At 44.6% G+C, this 22,314-nt stretch overlaps 1 protein-coding gene across 1 annotated transcript in view; it reads right to left on the bottom strand.

The window, feature by feature from the left end:
* The window catches only part of LOC130072194 (adhesion G protein-coupled receptor A3), a 221,027-nt gene that overhangs the window by 28,440 nt on the left and 170,273 nt on the right, over positions 1–22,314 (bottom strand). Inside the window, exon 15 of the mRNA XM_056237207.1 lies at positions 13,086–13,213. Coding sequence (XP_056093182.1) covers positions 13,086–13,213 — 128 coding nt within the window. The remainder of the gene's footprint in view (positions 1–13,085; positions 13,214–22,314) is intronic.

Raw genomic sequence — 22,314 nt, 5'->3', positions numbered from 1 at the left:
ATCTGCAAATTTTACAAATCGATTTGCATTATAGCTTGAGGCAAGACAAATAAACAAATATCACAGACATGTTAGGTATCCTAAAATATGATTTTATTAATAATCTTCCTTCTTTCTTTGTACATGTTGAGTAGACTACACTTTTTAGGTCAAACATTTGCTATTTGCATTTCATCGATTGCAAAGTTCAAATCAGAACGAGAATACTAGCGATAGCTAACCATCAAAAACTAGAATATCGTTTACTAGCTACCAGATTGATAATTCGCTACTACTCTAGCGAATTAGAGAGGTTAGAGAGAGGCATTCTTTTTTCGATGGGGCGTTCGATGCTCCCTGCACACGCAAGGTCTCTCGCTCGCTTTCTCTCTCTGCCGTCCGCGCGCGTTGGAGCACAGTCTCTGTCTCGCGTGCGCGCTCGCTCTAGATTCCGGGAGATTTGAACTAATTTGCGGTATAACTTGTCGATCACGAGTGGCTCAACAGGTAGAGATCTATAGATAAACTCATCTTTCAGGCATTTGACCGACCGGGTTGACAATTTAGCGTGAGAAACCGGGGGTGTGGCGTACGTGTGAGCGTGTGAAACCAATCAAATGCGGGTGTCTCACGGCCAATGCGTGAGAGTTGGCAGCTCTGCAATGTTGATCCTCGTTCTGCCTTTAACGCGATCACTTTCTCTTTTTCTCTTTTTGCTTTGCTCCGATAAAACCTTTGCTTTCTTGTTTTTCTGTGCTGCTTCGGCCATGACTATAACATTTGGCTGCAAGTCCGATTTTAAGGAAGTGGGGGTGGTGGTGGAAGTGACGTATATGCCGTAAAGCAGTCGAATTTTGTAGTTCTCTTTGTTCGCCGGTTACTACCCGAAACCCGAAGTTTAAAAGTACGATTAAAAACGCTACAGACCCCTTCAGGCTATGGCAGACGTGTCATTCAACCTATTGTAAGTCGATGTACCATCACAAGAGACTTGGAAATATATTATGAAGGTTGAAAAGTTACCTGTTGTTACTTTAATGCCTTAATTTAAAAAATTAGGAAAAATCCAAGCTTTAAGGACACCAATTTTCTTTGTGAATGAATAATGTATCGTAAATAAATAAATGTTCTTCCTTGAAATACAGGGGTCATAAGTCAGGACACCCCTGTGTTAAAGTCCCATAGAGGGGCAGATTATTATTTTTAAAGGCCAGTTATTTCATGGATCCGGGACACTATGATCCTGATAAAGTTCCCTCAGCATTTGGGATTAAAATATCCCACATCACACACACCCTTCACACACCTAGAGTCGGCATGGTGTATTTCCATAAGATCATCTCTCAGTGCAAATCAGACCAGCGATTAGACTAACTGAAATAAAACATGCCGATCTCTAGGTCAAGGAAGAACATTTATTTATTTACGATACATTATTCATTCACAAAGAAAATTGGTGTCCTTAAAGCTTGGATTTTTCCTCATTTTTTTAATTAAGGCATTAAGATCAATTTCCAAAAGATGATTTTTTATTCCTCTTTTTAGTCAACTTTAGCATGGGCGCGTTCACTTATGCTGAGCACTGTATAATAAAATATCAAACAAAACATACATAATAGAACCAATAAACAAAAAAAATATGTTTATTATATATATATATATATATATATTAAAATGTATCATAAAATGCAATGAATTTAATATTTTAGCTTTTTTTTTTAATATATAATATATATTCTATAATATACACTCAAACCTGGGTCACCAATCTTTTTACAAATTTTACAATCTGAAATCACTTGCTCTCCTTTTTATTTCCTCTCAGAGCGAGTAGATCAGACGGCCAGTTTCTCACCAGCTAAACTTAAATTAAAGGTCGTTAGGAAAACCGCATGAACCCACGACGCATTAAACCGCCGTCTCTGTGAGTTCAGGAACAGATTTCTTCTCTCAGGGCCATAAATCATGCGCTCAGCTCGACTGAACGAGCAGGTGAGCCTCTCTGGGTCACGAGCTCCAACCTGGCATCACTCCAGTGTGTGTGTGTGTGTGTGTGTGTGTGTGTGTGTGAGAGACTCAAGCGCGTCTCTCAGCCTGCAGGAAAAACCGATCTGATGGACTTTAAATAGGTCTCACAGCATTTCCATTTACACTCCTGATAAAGTTGGCAGGATCAGCAGCCAAATACAATCCTGCCGTGATGGATACGCCTGTCAGACTCACGACTGTGACATCAACTGGGGCTTTTCCTTTTATAGACTCACTAGCAGACTCATTTCATTGGCCTTATCATATATTTAATATACATTACAGTTTAAAAAGTTTGGGGTCGTCAGATTTTTTAATGTTGTTGTAAGAAGTCTCTTCTGCTCATCAAGGCTGCATTTATTTGAGAAAAATGCAGTAAAAATTTTGAAATATTATTCCAATGTAAAATATCAGTATGGAAGCTTGTTTCCGCCACTGAATAAAAAAAATAATAATAATAATTGCGACTTTTTATCTGTTAATTGCGAGATATGAAGTCACAATTCTGAGAAATAAAGTTGCAATTGCGAAATATAAAGTCGCAATTATGAGAAATAAAGTCGCAATTGCGAGAAAAAAAGACAGAATTGCGACTTTTTATCTCACAATTGCGAGTTTATGTCACGGTTCATGAATTCGCTGTTTTCTTCATGTCTCGTGTAATTGTTGTTATGTGTGTGTGAGCGTGTGTGAGGGGCGTTACCGCTCGTTCCGCTGATCAGCGTACCAGCTGATCTCAGTCTCTGCACCAGCTGCTGCAAATCATCTCTCCTATTTATACTCATCACACTCTCCTCTCTTTGTCAGATCGTTGTTTGGTGTTCACAGTGTTTGTTCCTCGCGTGTCCTGTCTGCAGTCCTGGTCCGGTTCGAGTTCCTGTTCAGTGTCTTCTCGGTTTCGTCTCGTTTGGATGTTCACCTGCACTTGGATTCAAGACCAGCACTCTTCACCTGCACGCTGACCATCTAGTCCCTGCGCCACCAGCCCACCCGTGTTGCTTGGACATTTATCTTTTCAACCTCTCAATAAAGAGATTACTTGCATCATTGCTTCCGCTTGTGATTGTGACAGAACGATCTGACCAAGAATGGAAGCAGCAAGTGAAGCCTCCTCTTCCTTAGAGGAATTCGTCAAGACCAGCATTGCACGGATGGATTCCCAGGAGAGGCACATGAGTGAGTCGGGTCGGGCTATTCAAGCTCTTGTGGCGCAGGTGTCCGAGCTCACCCAGCAATTCCAACTTATGCGAGCTCCCACTGCGCCACCCACACCGTCTGCTCCCCCCGTACCACCAGAGAGCGTCTCCCAGTCAGAGCCCCGCCTACCTGTTCCTGAGCCTTACAACGGTGAGCCGAATTTTTGCAGAGCATTTCTAACACGCTGTTCGATGCACTTTTCTCTACAGCCCAGGACCTTCGCTAACGAACGAAGCAAGGTCGCATTTGTGCTCACGCTACTGACTGGGAGGGCAGCACTATGGGGGACGGCGGTGTGGGACAACCAAGATCCGTGCTGCGCCTCGTTCCAGACACTCGCCGCCGAGATGAAGAAGGTTTTTGACCGTGCGGTCGCAGGAAGAGAAGCGGCTCGGATTCTCGCAGACCTCAAGCAAGGCGAAAGATCTGTATCTGATTACTCCATCGAGTTCCGGACGTTGGCGGCTGAGTGTCAATGGAACGAGGAGGCGCAGTGGGACATGTTCCTGCATGGGCTGGCTGACCGCGTCCAAAGAGAGATTTATGCCCTGGACTTACCAACTACTCTCAATGGACTGATCGAATTAGCTCTTCGTGTGGATTCCCGACTTTCCCGAGTCGAACGTAGGAGGTTACCCGCTCGGATGTCTGGAGCAGTGGAGACCCTGCGTACCAGCGGCGGAGACGCGGTCAGCCCCGTCTTCGATCACGAGCCCATGCAGGTCGGGCGAGCTCGGCTTTCCCGGGAGGAGAAGGAAAGGCGGAGGTCCCAAGGCCTTTGCCTTTACTGTGGCACAGCGGGACACTTCGCGTTCAACTGCCCGGTAAAAGGGCAAGCCCGGCAGTAAATTTGAGGCTACTGTCGGGTGGGATCTCCGCTGAGAAGACCTCATCAACATCTACGCTCCTCCCGGTAAGACTAGGATGGTCAACCCACACTCACGACTGTCGAGCACTACTGGACTCTGGGGCAGAAGGTAACTTCATGGACTACACATTCGCACTCAAGATTCAGGCCCCCCTTCTGCCTCTCACCCGTACCATCGCAGTTCACGCTCTTAACGGTCAAGCGCTTCCCACCATTTCATTCACTACTGAACCCATCACACTCAGCGTGTCTGGCAATCACACTGAAACCATCACCTTTTACATTCTGGACTCCCCTCTTGCACCCGTTGTTTTAGGACACCCCTGGCTCATCAAACACAACCCCAAGATAGACTGGCAGCAGAGATCAGTATCTGAGTGGAGCAGTGAATGTCATGAGTCCTGTCTTGTGTCTGCTTGTCCGTTTGTTTCTGTCTCTTCGTTTCAGGAGGAAGCAGTGGATTTATCAAACGTGCCCACGGAGTATCTAGACCTGAAGGAGGTGTTCAGTAAGTCTCGTGCTGCTTCTCTCCCTCCACATCGTCCCTATGACTGTGCTATAGAGTTACTGCCAGGTACGTCTCCGCCTAAGGGCAAGTTATATTCACTTTCTGTTCCAGAAAGAGAGGCCATGGAGAAATACATTTCTGATTCTCTAGCAGCTAAGTTCATCCGTCCCTCCTCTTCTCCAGCGGGGGCGGGGTTCTTTTTTGTGGGGAAGAAGGACGGATCCCTGCGACCTTGTATTGACTACCGGGGGCTGAACAGCATCACGGTAAAGAATACTTATCCTTTGCCGCTGATGTCTTCAGCCTTCGAGAGGTTGCAGGGAGCGTCGATCTTCACGAAATTGGATTTACGTAATGCTTATCATTTGGTTCGCATCAGGAGGGGGGATGAGTGGAAGACTGCTTTTAATACCCCCAGGGGGCATTTTGAATACTTGGTCATGCCTTTCGGCCTGTCCAACTCCCCAGCAGTCTTCCAGGCACTCGTCAACGACGTGCTGCGAGATATGGTCGATCAGTTCATATATGTCTACCTGGATGACATATTGATTTTTTCTTCTTCTCTCCAGGAACACGTGCAGCACGTTCGACGAGTGCTTCAGAGGCTGCTAGAGAATGGGCTTTTTGTCAAGGCGGAGAAATGCGCTTTTCATGCACAGTCTGTTCCCTTCTTAGGATATATTGTGTCGTCTGAGGGTATGCGTATGGATCCTGAAAAGGTTAAGGCTGTGGTAGATTGGCCAAGTCCAGATTCCCGTAAGGCCCTACAGCGGTTTCTGGGGTTCGCCAATTTTTACCGGCGGTTCATTCGCAATTTCAGCCAACTAGCCTCACCTCTGACCGCCTTGACCTCCCCCAGAACTGCGTTCAGGTGGTCAGACGCAGCTGAGGCTGCGTTTGCCAAACTGAAAGGCCGCTTTGTTTCAGCCCCAATCTTGGTTACCCCTGATCCATCACGTCAGTTCGTGGTGGAGGTTGATGCGTCAGAGGTGGGGGTAGGTGCAGTGTTATCCCAACGCTCCCCTACAGACGATAGAATGCATCCGTGCGCGTTTTTGTCTCACCGTTTGTCTCCTGCCGAACGTAATTATGACATTGGTAATAGAGAGTTGTTGGCAGTCAAGTTAGCGTTGGAGGAATGGCGCCACTGGTTAGAAGGGTCGGGGGTACCTTTTATCGTCTGGACCGACCATAAGAATCTGGAATATATTAGAACCGCTAAAAGACTGAACTCTAGGCAGGCTCGGTGGGCACTTTTTTTCGGACGTTTTGACTTTACTCTCTCGTACCGCCCGGGTTCTAAAAACATCAAACCCGATTCTTTATCACGCATTTTTGACCATTCCGATCGCCCGTCTACTCCCGAGTGCATTTTTCCAGAGACCTTAATTATCTCTACACTCACATGGGAGGTCGAATCGAAGGTCAAGAAGGCCTTACAAGGGGTAACGCCTCCGGTCGATTGTCCACCGAACCGGTTATTTGTGCCAGAGGGATTACGGTCTGAGGTCATTCAGTGGGGGCATTGTTCCAACGTGGCTTGTCATCCAGGAGTTAGTCGCACTACATCTTTAGTCAAGCAACGATTCTGGTGGCCACGTATGGCTCGCGACGTTCACAGTTTTGTTTTGGCTTGCTCAGTTTGTGCCACTGGTAAGACTTCCAATCGACCCCCAGATGGGCTCCTTCAACCGCTGCCGGTTCCTTCGAGACCCTGGTCCCATATCGCTCTAGATTTTGTCACCGCCCTCCCACCCTCTCAGGGTAACACGGTAGTTTTGACCGTGGTGGACCGGTTCTCGAAGGCGGCCCACTTTATTCCCTTGCCCAAATTACCCTCAGCCAAGGAGACAGCGTTAACAGTCGTTAACCACGTCTTTCGGTTACATGGCCTCCCGATGGACGTGGTTTCGGACAGAGGACCCCAATTTGTGTCCAAATTTTGGCAAGAGTTTTGTAAATTACTGGGTGCGACTGTTAGTCTGTCCTCAGGGTTTCATCCCCAGAGCAATGGCCAAACTGAGAGAGCCAACCAGGATTTGGAGAGAACGTTGCGATGTCTGGTCTCCAAGAATCCTTCCTCATGGAGCCAACAACTGTCAATGGTGGAGTACGCCCACAATTCGTTACCAGTGTCATCTACGGGCCTATCTCCGTTTGAGTGTAGTCTAGGTTACCAGCCACCAATTTTTCCTAGTCTGGAATCCGAAGTCGCGGTTCCCTCCGCTCACGCTTTCGTCCAGAGGTGTCATCGCACTTGGACTAGAGCCCGTGAGACTCTACTCCAAATGGGAGCGCGCACCAAGGCCAAGGCCGATCGCCACCGGTCTAGACCTCCCGTATACGTCGTCGGTTCCAAAGTGTGGCTTTCTACCAAGAACATTCCTCTCCGCTCCGTTTCTAATAAGCTTGCTCCCAAATTCATTGGCCCGTTCACTGTCACCAAGATCATTAGTCCGGTGGCAGTCCGCCTCAATCTTCCTCCAGTGTACAGGAGAATTCATCCCGTTTTTCATGTATCCAAAATTAAACCCGTTTTTCACTCTCGCATTAATCCGCCTGCCCCGGTTCCCCCACCGCCGCGACTCGTAGAAGGGGAACCAACATATTTGGTTAATCGTATTCTGGACTCAAGGCGGAGGGGACGCGGAATCCAGTACTTGGTGGACTGGGAAGGTTACGGTCCGGAGGAGAGAAGTTGGGTGCCTGCTAGAGACATCCTGGATCACTCCCTTATTGATGATTACAATCGACAGGTAAGGGAGTCTGGGGACGCCAGGAGGCGTTCCTAGGAGGGGGGGTACTGTCACGGTTCATGAATTCGCTGTTTTCTTCATGTCTCGTGTAATTGTTGTTATGTGTGTGTGAGCGTGTGTGAGGGGCGTTACCGCTCGTTCCGCTGATCAGCGTACCAGCTGATCTCAGTCTCTGCACCAGCTGCTGCAAATCATCTCTCCTATTTATACTCATCACACTCTCCTCTCTTTGTCAGATCGTTGTTTGGTGTTCACAGTGTTTGTTCCTCGCGTGTCCTGTCTGCAGTCCTGGTCCGGTTCGAGTTCCTGTTCAGTGTCTTCTCGGTTTCGTCTCGTTTGGATGTTCACCTGCACTTGGATTCACGACCAGCACTCTTCACCTGCACGCTGACCATCTAGTCCCTGCGCCACCAGCCCACCCGTGTTGCTTGGACATTTATCTTTTCAACCTCTCAATAAAGAGATTACTTGCATCATTGCTTCCGCTTGTGATTGTGACAGTTTACATCTCGAAATTCTGACATCTTTTCTCAGTTAAGTTATCAGGCCAATTCTGAGAGGGAAAAAAGACTAACTTTTCCCCCTCAGAATAGTTTATAACAATTTCGACTTTATATCACGCAATTCTGACTTTATTTCAAGCAATTCTGACTTTATATCACACAATTCTGACTTTATATCACGCAATTCTGACTTTATATCACGCAATTCTGACTTTATATCACGCAATTCTGACTTTATATCACGCAATTCTGACTTTATATCACACAATTCTGACTTTATATCACGCAATTCTGACTTTATATCACGCAATTCTGACTTTATATCACACAATTCTGACTTTATATCACGCAATTCTGACTTTATATCACACAATTCTGACTTTATATCACGCAATTCTGACTTTATATCACGCAATTCTGACTTTATATCACACAATTCTGACTTTATATCACGCAATTCTGACTTTATATCACGCAATTCTGACTTTATATCACGCAATTCTGACTTTATATCACGCAATTCTGACTTTATATCACGCAATTCTGACTTTATTTCAAGCAATTCTGACTTTATATCACACAATTCTGACTTTATATCACGCAATTCTGACTTTATATCACGCAATTCTGACTTTATATCACACAATTCTGACTTTATATCACGCAATTCTGACTTTATATCACACAATTCTGACTTTATATCACGCAATTCTGACTTTATATCACGCAATTCTGACTTTATATCACACAATTCTGACTTTATATCACGCAATTCTGACTTTATATCACGCAATTCTGACTTTATATCACGCAATTCTGACTTTATATCACGCAATTCTGACTTTATATCACACAATTCTGACTTTTTATCTCACAATTCTGACTTTATATCACGCAATTCTGACTTTTTATCTCACAATTCTGACTTTATATCACGCAATTCTGACTTTATATCACGCAATTCTGACTTTTTATCTCACAATTCTGACTTTATATCACGCAATTCTGACTTTTTATCTCACAATTCTGACTTTATATCACGCAATTCTGACTTTATATCACGCAATTCTGACTTTATATCACGCAATTCTGACTTTATATCACGCAATTCTGACTTTATATCACGCAATTCTGACTTTATATCACGCAATTCTGACTTTATATCACGCAATTCTGACTTTTTATCTCACAATTCTGACTTTATATCACGCAATTCTGACTTTTTATCTCACAATTCTGACTTTATATCACGCAATTCTGACTTTATTTCACGCAATTCTGACTTTATATCACACAATTGCGACTTTATATCACGCAATTCTGACTTTATATCACGCAATTCTGACTTTTTATCTCACAATTCTGACTTTATATCTCGCAATTGTGAGATAAAAAGTCGCAATTACCTTTTTTATTTTTCATTCTGTGGCGGAAACAAGCTTCCATAGTTCTCTATGTGAATATATAGTAAAGTGTAATTTATTCCTGTGATCAAAGCTGTATTTTCAGCATCATTACTCCAGTCTTCAGTGTCACATGATCCTTCAGAAATCACTCTAATATGAGGATCTGATGATCAGGAAACATTTATGATTATTATCAGTGTTGGAAACAGTTATTTACATTTTTATTTCAGGATTCAATGTTGAACGCCGTTCATGTTTTTGTGGAAATCGTAATACATTTTATTTTTCAGGATTCTTTGATGATAGAAAGTAAAAAAAAAAAAAGCATTTATTTGAAACAGAATCTTTTGTAACATTATAAATGCGTTCACTGTCCCTTTTTATCAAGTTAATGTTTCCCTGCGGAATGAAAGTATTAAAATCGTACTCACCCCAAACTTTTAAAACGCTAGTGTAAATGTTTCATAATTTCATACTTCAAAGACAAAAAAGATCATGAAATCAGGCAAACTGATTCAAGCATATGCAGAAACTCATAACACCATTTCTACATTCTTCATTTCAGCTCAAATACCAGCATCTCATTCACATGCAATGTAGTTTAACACAGTCGAGATGACTTCATAGATGTGTGTGGGGAACTTCAGCCCACAACATGATTAAATCTCTTAAAGAGACACATTAGCCCCAGAGGTTTACTAGAAAACTCAATAAAGATTCATTTGCGGATAGCCGAAGAAAAGATGACACGATTCTGTGGCTGGAGTGTGATTTCCCCGAAGCCCTGATGATGGACTGATTTCATCTCAAGAGTCTGGCTTGTAAATGAAGGAATCTACATCTACAGCTCTCTCACACACACACACACACACACACACACACACACACACACACACACACACACACACACACACACACACACACACACACACACACAGATGAGAGACGCCTGACTCACAGTCCGAAGAAAACAAACGTCTAACTAGGGGTGGGAAAAAAAATCGATATTGCAATATATCGTTGTGCTCTCTGTCGCAATAAATAATCGATACACTAACGCCCAATATCGATATTTTATTACAACACAAAATGATTAATTTACCCGTTGTCAGTGTCACTGTCACTACCCAATATCTACCATTCTGTTGGCGGGGGGCGCTGTTCGAGTAAATAGGGGTAAAGTGGCGCAAACAGCGGCCAGTGAAGAACACAAGTTAACTAACAACAACAGAGAGAAGCGAGAAGAATGGCGGAAAACAATAAAAAACGAATCAAAGACCCACCCGCTAGTTTCCACTCTAAAGTGTGGAGACACTTCGGGTTTTACGAGCAGAGAGAGCGCAACGGCCGCGCGCGCGCACTCTCACGTCTTCAAACAACACGAGCGCTGTCTTGCTCTCTCCCTCGCGCATATTAATCAAAATCAATTGACACGATAGTAAAAGGTCGGAAGACCGCAGTTTCACGTGGCAACATCTCAACACTAAATTATAAAGGCCTGTCTCATATAGACGCCTGTCTCGAATACAAGCCGGTGCAGTTCGACGATTGGGAAAATAAAAACCCGGGAAGTTTTAGGGTATATTAATTCTCAATATGTACACATGCATTGTTAATCTTTCTTTTCAGTCACATATATCGTGATATATCGTTGATGAAATTTCTTCCAATATATTGAATATCGTAGATATTGCGAATCGTGATATTATCATATCGTGGACCACATATCGCCACAGAATTGAATCGTGAGGTACCTGTATCGTCCCACCCCTACGTCTAACTGAGATGAAAGCTGTGGATCAGAAGAGTGTGTGTGTGTGAAATCTAACAGATGTCCACTTCTGACTCATGAGTGTCTTCATGATGGAAGATCAATAAAGCTGAACTATTCGTGTGTGTGTGTGTGTGTGTGTGTGTGAGTGTGTGAGTCACAGCCTTATTCACCAGCACATTCACAACAAACTGAAAGACGATCTATTATGCCCTTTTACAAAGTCTTGCTTCTACTAGAACAGGTTTTCCTGCTTGAATGTTGATTATTCTCCTCATATTCTCCATTGTTGCGGCTCCTCTCTTCCCAGTCTGTCAGTAATGCTCCGTTTACAACCTGTCTCTATGAAGCCCCTCCTTCTGAAAAGCACACTGTGCTCTGATTGGTCGGCTGGAGCAGTGTGTTGTGATTGGTCGAGCGCTTCGAGCGTGTTTGGGAAATGTCCCGCCCCTTTCCATAACCACCAGTTTCAACCAAGCGGCGATCTTCCGCTCTCTCTCTCTTGAATCCGACACTGAAGTGAGTTAAACTGCAGTTCCTCCACTGGCCACTAGAGGCCGGCTGCAGAAGAGACTCAATCCCATAGACCCGCATGCTAAAGTGCCCAAATTTACAGCAGAAAAAAACATGTTTACAGCCCGGTGCAAAAAGTGGTTTGGTCTATATAGCAAATTTTGCCCTTCATGACGACATGAGGGGGGTGAGTTTTTTTTATAACTAATCCGTTTAAATTATACTAAGCCTTAAAGTTCCGCATAATTAAGGGCGTGGCCATTTGACTGACAGGTGGATTGCCGCTGATGTCACTACTAGCCGTTTGTCTGCTATCTGTTAGCGTCACGTCACCTCAGCTAATCCGCCTCGCTGCACATGTTCGTTTATCCGGGAGTGACGCGCTAACAAGATGGCGACGGCCGGCTCCGCCCACTTTGGGCTTCACAAACGCTCTTCAGAAACACTACGGGTGACGTCACGGACACTACGCACATATTTTCTTTACAGCCTATGGTTTCAACACACTACTAACTAACTCAACCATGCCCCGCCCCTTTATTCTGCGTATGAATTATTTAAATGAGGAATATTGTGATGTGTTCGTTCCCGGAAGAAACTCAAGACTATAGCTATGTTTCCATCCACACGTTTTTATCCGAATAAAGTGATGTCGAATGAAAAATGCCTTATGGAAACAGTAAAATTCGATTGAATTTCATGAATATCGACTCAAATGAAATACGATCGGTCTCATCGGATTTTATCTTGATCGATATACGGCTTATGCGATAAACGCGGATGGAAACGTTATTATGGCGCGATCGATTTTGCCTAGCAAAACTTTGTTGGCAAATGTTGGCTTGAATGTTGTGCAATTTGGTGAGAAAATGAATGGAAACACCTTAACATGTCTCAAATCAATTCGATATACCAATTTGATCGCAAAACAGCATGTGACGTCATTACGCACAGGTTTTTATCCGCTTTAAAGCCGTTTGATGGAAACACACTTTCGCCAGCTTTATTCGCATGAGGTTTTTTACCGAACTTCAGATAATTCGATTGACACGTGGATGGAAACATGGCTAATGAAGGCGTTTCAGGGAGTTCAGAAACACTGACACTGATATAGAGAATTACTCCCTTTTCATGCTCAAACAGCAGCATTACACACTGAAGAAAGATGAACATGGAGAAAAAAGCAGGATATGTGCTCTGTAAAGCAGATAATTATTGCAAAATCTTTACTGTTCGTATTACTGTGTATCAATTGCTGAGGAAGAGCTGAAATTCAGCGATTATATGAAAATGAGCATTTTGGTTTCTGACCAATCACAGCAGACTGGGCCGTCTGACCAATCAGAGCAGAGCAGCTCTCAGAGAGGCGGAGCTTAGAGAGACTGAATCTACAAACGAAGCGTTTCAGACTCTGAGAGAAAAGAGCTGACGCTGCCGTGGAGATTATGAGGAAATAAAGTGTTTTTGACATTAGATGCGTGTGAACCTGTTGTAGGAGACGCCAAAACAACATTAGGAACCTTTAATATCATAATAGGGGCTCTTTAATGCCCTACCTGTGGTGCACTATGTAGGTGATGATGGAGGCAAACAGACAGAGGAGCATGACAGCCGTACAGGCGTAAACCACCGGATGCAGGAACTCTCCCGGATACGGAGGGAACGACAGCACCTTCTTCAGATCCTGAGGGAGAGAGAGAGAGAGAGAGAGAGAGAGAGAGAGAGAGAGAGAGCATCAGTTTCCGGCAGGAGCGTTACCATGACGACAGACTCATGACCAGCAGGAGAAGAGCGAAAAAAATTTGCACTTTCCACACAATCATTGTTTAGTACGGAGACATTGTGGTGGTAAAAATTTGGGATGGGAGAAAACATTTTTTTTTCAAATCTCTTGTGTTCCCTCGAGAAACTTTAGCGTTCCCTCGCAAACCCTGTTGTGGACGCCGCTGTGTAATCTCCGCTGGCAGTGTTTCAGAGCTCGTGCGTTAACAAGCGTTTCATAGTGTTTGAACTTGGACTCAAATATAAAGAAATGCAGTCGTGCTTAAAGGAACACTCCGACTTTTTGGGACTTTAGCTTATTGACTGTATCCCCCAGAGTTTGATAAGTCCACACATACCTTTGTCATCTCCGTGCGTGCTGTAACGCTATCTGACGCACCCACCGCTAGCCTAGCTTAGCACAAAGACTGGATGTAAATGGCTCCAGCTAGCATACTAATCCCAATAAGTGACAAAATAACACAAACATTTTCCTATTTACATGTTGTGATTTGTAGCGGCACAACTGAAATACAACAATACACACCCCTGTCCGTCTGATTCCTTTAATATTCTCTTTTTCCTCTCACAAACATCTTAATAAGACAATCATTAATCATTTTACATCATTAAGCAAAAACCAGATATTTTCCTGCCACACGCAAACATCATTAGACAACGACACACTAAACTGAGCCGAGACTGAAACAATAACTTAATATTATATTCACATCAGCTTCATCATAACCCGCAGATCTTTGGGGTTTATATCCAGCAATATTCAGATTAAAGAAGGATCTAACGTTTCAACCCTTATTTTAAAGTGAATCATATTCCAATATTTCATCAGAGGACATCTATTGATGTCTGCGCTGAGACCTGAATATCTCCTGACCTTTGACCTGCACCTGGAAAAACCAGCAATGACAAATTACAGTTATTTTCAAGAGAGAAAGAGACGAGGTTTGGAATTGCTTATCGAGACTGAGTGGGAGAAATACTAAGACTTGTAAATATTCATCTCCACAAACCAGGCGAGGGATTTATAAACGCACGCACGCGCACACACACACACACACACACACCATCAAATCCTCTGACTGGCGGCCTGAACATTCGCAGGCTTGATCCTCTTATGAAACGGGCTGTTATGAAAACTTAGAAAAAGCATCTAAACTAAATCTGAGATCAGACGAGCACAAGATATCGACACATCAATACGCAGATTATTAACCTCATAAAACAAAGCAGGACATGCTGTATTTCTCATTCATTCAAATGAAGAACATAACATCAAACACAACAGACCTTCATTACAAATCCTTTTGATTTTGTAATTATTGTTATTATCCCAAATTAATTATGTAACTGTTGTTGTTTACGTAATACATTCCTAAAGAAATCAATCGTAATATGATGAGTAAAATCTAATAAATGGTTGGATGATCTGAAATGAAAAGTTAAAAGTTAACTGATGTGTGGTTTAATAAAGATAACTGATAAATCAAACATTTCCATCAGACAGACATCGAAATATGATGTTCTGCTGTTAAAACAGGACAAACGACTGAATAATTACACACTCCAGTCCGGCACAGCCTCAGGTATATCATTTGTGGATAAAAACATTAAAAATATCCGGCATTTGCACTCATTCACAACTGAAAGGATTCAATGAATAGTAAAAATAGTTTGTCATATTTGATACATCAGGATATTACGGCTCATATTATATGATATAGTGAGAATATGGAGGAAAAACAGCTCAGATTTATTCAAAGATTCAAACTGAGCAAAAATATGCATATTTATATGGACAAAAAGATGAAATTCTGAGGCTTGTAATGTAAATCAATGATACTTACATAAAAGGCTTATAAATATCAATATCTGCCAAAAATATGTTGTAGAAAGATGATATTTAAATGCTTAGTTTTATGATCAAAGCTTTATTTTTAAAGGATATAACACAATGCAATACAGTGATTATTGAGAGATGAACTAATAAACCTTCCTCAAAAGCCGGATGATCATATTTGATACTCATGATGATTTTTATAATAAATGATGATGATAATGAAGTAACCCTGCTTCAGTCCAGCTGAAATATTACTAACAATATCAAAGTTATTCTTATGTTTACTTGATAATATCAGATTTGACACAGAAAGACACGTGAAGCTCGAGCTGAAGGAGGACGTTTGTACAATTATAATAAAAGACTTTTACTTTATAAAACGGTCTAAACTATCAATCAGAGACAGAAGCACTGGAGGAGAGTGTGTGCGACAGGTTTATCAGCATATAGCAGAATATGTAAATGACACAAATGATCTCACAACATCCCAAGAGCTACGATTCATTGAATTAATAATTAATTAATAAAGCTGTAAGCCATAATCATCAAAATTATAACAAATAAAGGCTTGAAATATCTCACTTTGCATGCAATGAGTCTATATAATATATTAGTTTCATCTTTTAAGTTGAATTACTGAAATAAATGAACTTTTGCACGATATTATAATTTTTCGAGTTTCACCTGTATTTGGATTTGACTGTAAATTAAAACAACCAGAGAATTGCACAGCGCATCTGACCTGGAATAACCAGCATGTTCACGGACACAAACATGTATATATATATATATATAAAGCGTACATGAAGCATGTGGAGCTCATCTACTAATGCATATGAACACTATATTACACATCTGTGGCACATTATAGCGATCAGACGGTGTTTGTCATCAGTTCATTCCTCCACAACAACAGAGAGAAAACGTAGCATTGATTAATGTCAAAATCATTTGTTAACAAACAAGTATTCATTACTTTAATGAGCTCAGTGTTTCTTCCTTACATCATTGCAATGTTTAAATTAGTACTTTTTGAGCTAACTGTGATTTGTATGTGCATTTCTGAAATGACAGTCGCCTCTGATAACAGATCACTGTTGTAATGTGGACTTGTGCATTTTCTTTGAAACGATGTGTATTGTGAAAAGCGCTATACAAGTAAATGTGAATAGAATTGACCTCTAATAATCTTAAAGTCGTTTAACAGCACGACTTCAACACTCGACCGATTCACACTAGAACACATGACTGCCGAGGTTACGCAACAGTGAGCGTTCGAACGAGAGGAAGAGGAGCGATTGAACACCAACACGTCCCTGTCCTTCACATTACGCTCATGTGTCGTGAAGCGCTGCTGTGTGTAACAGGACAGTCTGAGAAAGGCTCTTTAATAGGCCCTTTTCACAATGACGTTGTTACGGGTGCGTGGTGGTAGGAAGGATGAGAAGACGCGGATGAACAGGTAACAAGGGTTTAATCATAAAACACAGGAGTAACACAACGCACGCTACACATTAACGAGAACCGACAAGGAGTGAGAGAGAACACAGGGTTTACATACACAGAGAACGGATCATGGGAACAAGACACAGCTGGGGCAAATTAACTAGAAACAGGTGAATGAACTGAACACAAACGAGGAGCGGGAAACTGGAAACAGGACTGAACCAAATATACTAAACAGGGGGAAACACAGGACATACATGTAACATTAGCTCCCCCTCCTGCAAGGCGCGTCCTCGCGCCGAGTAACATCAATAAGGGTGGGGGGGTGGGCGCCCTGGAGGCTGACGAGGGAGTGGCCTACCCGGAGCAGGAAGCCTCCAGGGCGGAGCAGGACGTGCAGGAGGCCAGGGCGGAGACTTACCCTCGGGCGGCCATGGCGGAGAATCCCCTTCGGGCGGCCATGGCGGAGACGCATATTCAGGTGACCTATATCCCCCCCCCAAAACTTTCTTGGGGGGAATCACAGGCTCTGGGACAGGCTCTGGGACGTGGACAGTCTCAGGGTGGGCAGACGGGACATGGAAAGTCTCTGGCTGGGCTAGCGGTGAAGGCCCGGCTATGCTGGATGGAACCAGCGGTGAAGGCTCAGAAGGGCTGGACGGGACCAGCGGAGAAGGCTCTGGCTCGGCCGGCGTGACGCGAAGCTCCGGCTCGGCAGGCGTGCAGGGAAGCTCAGGCTCGGCAGGTGTGCAGGGAAGCTCAGGCTCGGCAGGCGTGCAGGGAAGCTCAGGCTCGGCAGGCGTGCAGGGAAGCTCAGGCTCGGCAGGCGTGCAGGGAAGCTCAGGCTCGGCAGGCGTGCAGGGAAGCTCCGGCTCGGCAGGCGTGCAGGGAAGCTCAGGCTCGGCAGGCGTGCAGGGAAGCTCCGGCTCGGCAGGCGTGCAGGGAAGCTCAGGCTCGGCAGGCGTGCAGGGAAGCTCAGGCTCGGCAGGCGTGCAGGGAAGCTCAGGCTCGGCAGGCGTGCAGGGAAGCTCCGGCTCGGCAGGCGTGCAGGGAAGCTCAGGCTCGGCAGGCGTGCAGGGAAGCTCAGGCTCGGCAGGCGTGCAGGGAAGCTCAGGCTCGGCTGGCGTGCAGGGAAGCTCAGGCTCGGGAGGCGTGCAGGGAAGCTCAGGCTCGGCAGGGCTGCAGTGGGGCGCAGGCGGGCAGGCGACGTGAAGCTGCGGTGCAGGCCTGGCTGGGCTGGACAGAACCAGTGGTGCAGGCTGCTCTGGGCTGGACAGAACCAGCGGAGAAGGCTTGGCTGGGCTGGACGGAACCAGTGGTGCAGGCTGCTCTGGGCTGGACAAGACCAGCAGCGAAGACTGCTCTGGACTGGACAGGACCAGCGGCGAAGACGGCTCTGGACTGGACAGGACCAGCGGCGAAGACGGCTCTGGACTGGACAGGACCAGTGGCGAAGAGGACTTTGAGCTGGACAGGACCAGCAGCGAAGACTGCTCTGGACTGGACAGGACCAGCGGCGAAGACGGCTCTGGACTGGACAGGACCAGCGGCGAAGACGGCTCTGGACTGGACAGGACCAGCAGCGAAGACTGCTCTGGACTGGACAGGACCAGCGGCGAAGACGGCTCTGGACTGGACAGGACCAGCAGCGAAGACTGCTCTGGACTGGACAGGACCAGCAGCGAAGACTGCTCTGGACTGGACAAGACCAGCAGCGAAGACTGCTCTGGACTGGACAGGACCAGCGGCGAAGACGGCTCTGGACTGGACAGGACCAGCGGCGAAGACGGCTCTGGACTGGACAGGACCAGTGGCGAAGAGGGCTCTGAGCTGGACAGGACCAGTGGCGAAGAGGACTTTGAGCTGGACAGGACCAGCGGCGAAGACGGCTCTGGGCTGGACAGGACCAGCGGCGAAGACGGCTCTGGGCTGGACAGGACCAGCGGCGAAGACGGCTCTGGGCTGGACAGGACCAGCGACGAAGAGGGCTTTGAGCTGGACAGAACCAGCGACGAAGAGAGCTCTGAGCTGGGCAGGACCAGCGGCGAAGAGGGCTTTGGGCTGGACAGGACCAGCGGCGATGAGGGCTCTGGGCTGGACAGGACCAGCGGCGAAGAGGACTTTGAGCTGGACAGGACCAGCGGCGAAGAGGGCTTTGAGCTGGACAGAACCAGCGGTGAAGAGGGCTTTGAGCTGGGCGGAACCAGTGGTGAAGAGGGCTTTGAGCTGGACAGAACCAGCGGTGAAGAGGGCTTTGAGCTGGACAGAACCAGCGGTGAAGAGGGCTTAGTGCTGGACGGATCTGTCTCAGGCTGGGCAGGCATGACGTGAATCGTCTCTGGCTGGGCAGGCTGGACGTGAATCGTCTCTGGCTGGGCAGGCTTCCTGTGAACGAGGATGAGACGAGGCCGCCTACTCGGCTGGAGATTCCCCAGAAGTGTTGCGGGGTTCATGTTGTTTGGGTCGGTTCTTCTGTTACGGGTGCGTGGTGGTAGGAAGGATGAGAAGACGCGGATGAACAGGTAACAAGGGTTTAATCATAAAACACAGGAGTAACACAACGCACGCTACACATTAACGAGAACCGACAAGGAGTGAGGGAGAACACAGGGTTTACATACACAGAGAACGGATCATGGGAACAAGACACAGCTGGGGCAAATTAACTAGAAACAGGTGAATGAACTGAACACAAACGAGGAGCAGGAAACTGGAAACAGGACTGAACCAAATATACTAAACAGGGGGAAACACAGGACATACATGTAACAGACGTCAGATAACTTCCGCTTTTCCGCAAAGCAGTGTAAACATACTTCCGTTTTAACTTGCGCGCGCTGGTTAAAGTTACTTAAGGAAAACGCATAAGGTGATGACCAACAACACGAAAGTTAAAATTAAAAATAATAATAATGTTTATGTATGTAGCATTATTGGTTCTTATATTTAGATTATTTTGATGACGTTAATGATAATTTCCAGTGACTTATTGCGTGTGACACCAAGAGAACTGTTAATCGCGGTCAGCCCGTGTATTGCCAGAAGCTTACTAACAAGTGTTAAATTTTTATCAAAGCTAGCACTAAATGTCAAACCATTTCCATATGCTGATGTGATTTATCATTCATTTCATTCCTGTGTCCATTTTCCAACAGTTTCCCATCCAATAAGCATGGCACAGTCATCTTGTAGATGCTATTGTAGTGTTCCTTGTTGTTCAAACAACAAACATAAATTTCCTTATTTAAGTTTCCACGATTTTCCAGTGGACGCTGAAATACGTGCATGTTGGGTTAGGGCGATCAAAAGAGACGAGGGCCCGAGTTTTAAAATCCTCCGTGGGAGCACTTACGTGTGTAGTCAGCACTTTACCCCAGAGCGGAGGATATATGTACATCAACCAGTGGACGAACCAGGATTAAGAAAGGAGCAACGCCATCTAGATTCCCCTGGAATGACTGGAGTAAAGGTAAGACACTAATGCAAACAAGTACTGCTCAATGAAGAATTTACATCCTTTGTCAAGCTTGGAACGTGTTGTAAGGGAAAATTTGTCTGCAAGTCACTGTACATCATCTAGATGTATTTTTGGCAGGTGTTGAAGGGACTGTGTAAACTCCATCGCGTCAAATACTCTTTGGTAGCGCGTTCCACTATTCCGGCGGAAGTAAACATACACTGCTTTGAGTCAGAACGGAAGTTGTGTGACGTCATGTGAAAAGGGCCTATATCTCAGACTTGCTTAAGCATGACGTCTGTAGAACAATCTCACGAAACCTCAGAAGAATGAAGCAAGCAATTTCCAGAAAAGAAATAAAGCGTAGTTTTTAAGACCATTTCACACTCTGGGCCCTATCTTGCACTCGGCGCAAATGACTTTGTACACTGACGCATGTATCATTCCTATTTTGCACCCGCGCAAAGCGAACTTTTCCCTCCACAGACGCACGTCGGTTAACTAAGAAATACACTTGCGCTCCCCGGGGCGGTTCAGCGCAAAGAGGAGGCGTGTTCCGGCGCAAACTTTCCCTCATGCTATTTTGCTGTTCTATAAAACAATTGCACCACTGACCAGAAAAAACCTAGTCTAAAGTCAGTGGCGCGTTGCGCGTTGTTCATTATGCTATTTTAAGGGCGCATGCTTGGCCATAATCAATGTAGCGTGTGCACAACGCGCATACACGTTTATTCTCTCATCTAAGCAGCAGTTTTCATTTTTGCAAATCATACATTATTACGATAGATAGATAGATAGATAGATATATAGATAGATAGATAGACAAATTATTATAAAAGCATACATGTAGCTTACACATTTACCCAAATTATCCTACGCCTGTTTAACAGAAGTTAATTTGGGTGGGTTTCTCCATCCCCAATGTCACTTCTCTGTGTTTTACGGCCCTGACGAGAACGTTGCTCTCCTCGGCTGTGAACCGCTCCTGGAGTGCGCCTGGCAAATCCGCCGTTATAATAGGAATCCGCTTTAGAACAAGCGCGCCTGCTCTTAAAGGGAATGTGAGATGGCGCTCTGATTGGTTTATTTCACGTTACGCCCAAACCACACCTATGAATAATGAAGCTACTTCAGACCAACCGCTTTTAAATTTGCGCCAGGCGCAAGAGGCATTTATCCCGCCGGGAAAATAGCAACAGCGCCGGGATCCGCCCACAAAGTTACTTGAGCTTTGCGCTTTGACACTTGCGTTTCAGATCGTTAAAATAGGGCCCTATAAGTGTATTTGCATCTCAGCTGTAAACACAGATCTGCTGTTCTGAGGCCTGTGCCGAACGGTTCAGATGACGAGGAGAAACAGGTGTGCTGGGCGTGTTAGGGTCGCATCGTGACATCACATCCTGTTTTTGGTTCGTTTAGATGACTTTGGTCTATGTTGAGTTCATATTTCAGTCGATCCGAAGCAAACAAATTAATAATTAGGCTTATTATAATAATTATTTTTTATTATGTTTTTGAAATTTTCATTATATATAAGTGCTCTCAAATCATTTAATCGAGATTAATTGCGATTAATTGCATCTAACAAAATATTTTATATAATATATGTGTATATATACACATCGATTTGACATTTGACAGATATATATATATATACACACGAATATATAAGAAGTATAATAAACAGTACAGAAACTATTAGACTAATGAGAATTTAATGAGACTTAGCAATAATAATAATACATAAGTATAATCTCTAAATTATTTTCAAGAAAATTTAGGGGAAAATCTGTTTTATTTGGATAAGGAATTAATGTCACAATGCAAATCATTATGATAATATTCCTAAAAATAGGCATATTTTTCTTCATTATTTAGGGTGATTGTGTGAGATCCTCCTCTACATCTGACTCAGTCGAGGGTTGATCATGAAGTACATCAGCTGAACACACGGTAAAGCCGCTCTATTTGTTTGCACAGAATGAAAGCGTGTCTCGGATGGAGACGTGGAAGGGATCCGATATAAACATCTCCAGGCCGAGCGCTGATAAACTCGAATCATTTCCACAAGCATTAGACAGATCTGATCACCTGCTCACTTTTTACATGAGCGTCTCTGGCCAGGAGGATCTCTCCCTCGACCACACACACACACACACACACACACACACTTACATTATCAAGACACCTTCAGAAAACTGTGTGAAGCGGTTGAGGAGAGGTTACAGGACCTCGGATGGTTTTAGGGTGTTTTGTGTGCCAA

Source organism: Rhinichthys klamathensis, unplaced genomic scaffold, assembly GCF_029890125.1.
Source record: "Rhinichthys klamathensis goyatoka isolate OS25496 unplaced genomic scaffold, OSU_Roscu_1.1 h1tg000482l_1, whole genome shotgun sequence".
NCBI classification, from domain to species: domain Eukaryota; kingdom Metazoa; phylum Chordata; class Actinopteri; order Cypriniformes; family Leuciscidae; genus Rhinichthys; species Rhinichthys klamathensis.
This window is presented reverse-complemented; position numbering and strand designations above follow the sequence as displayed.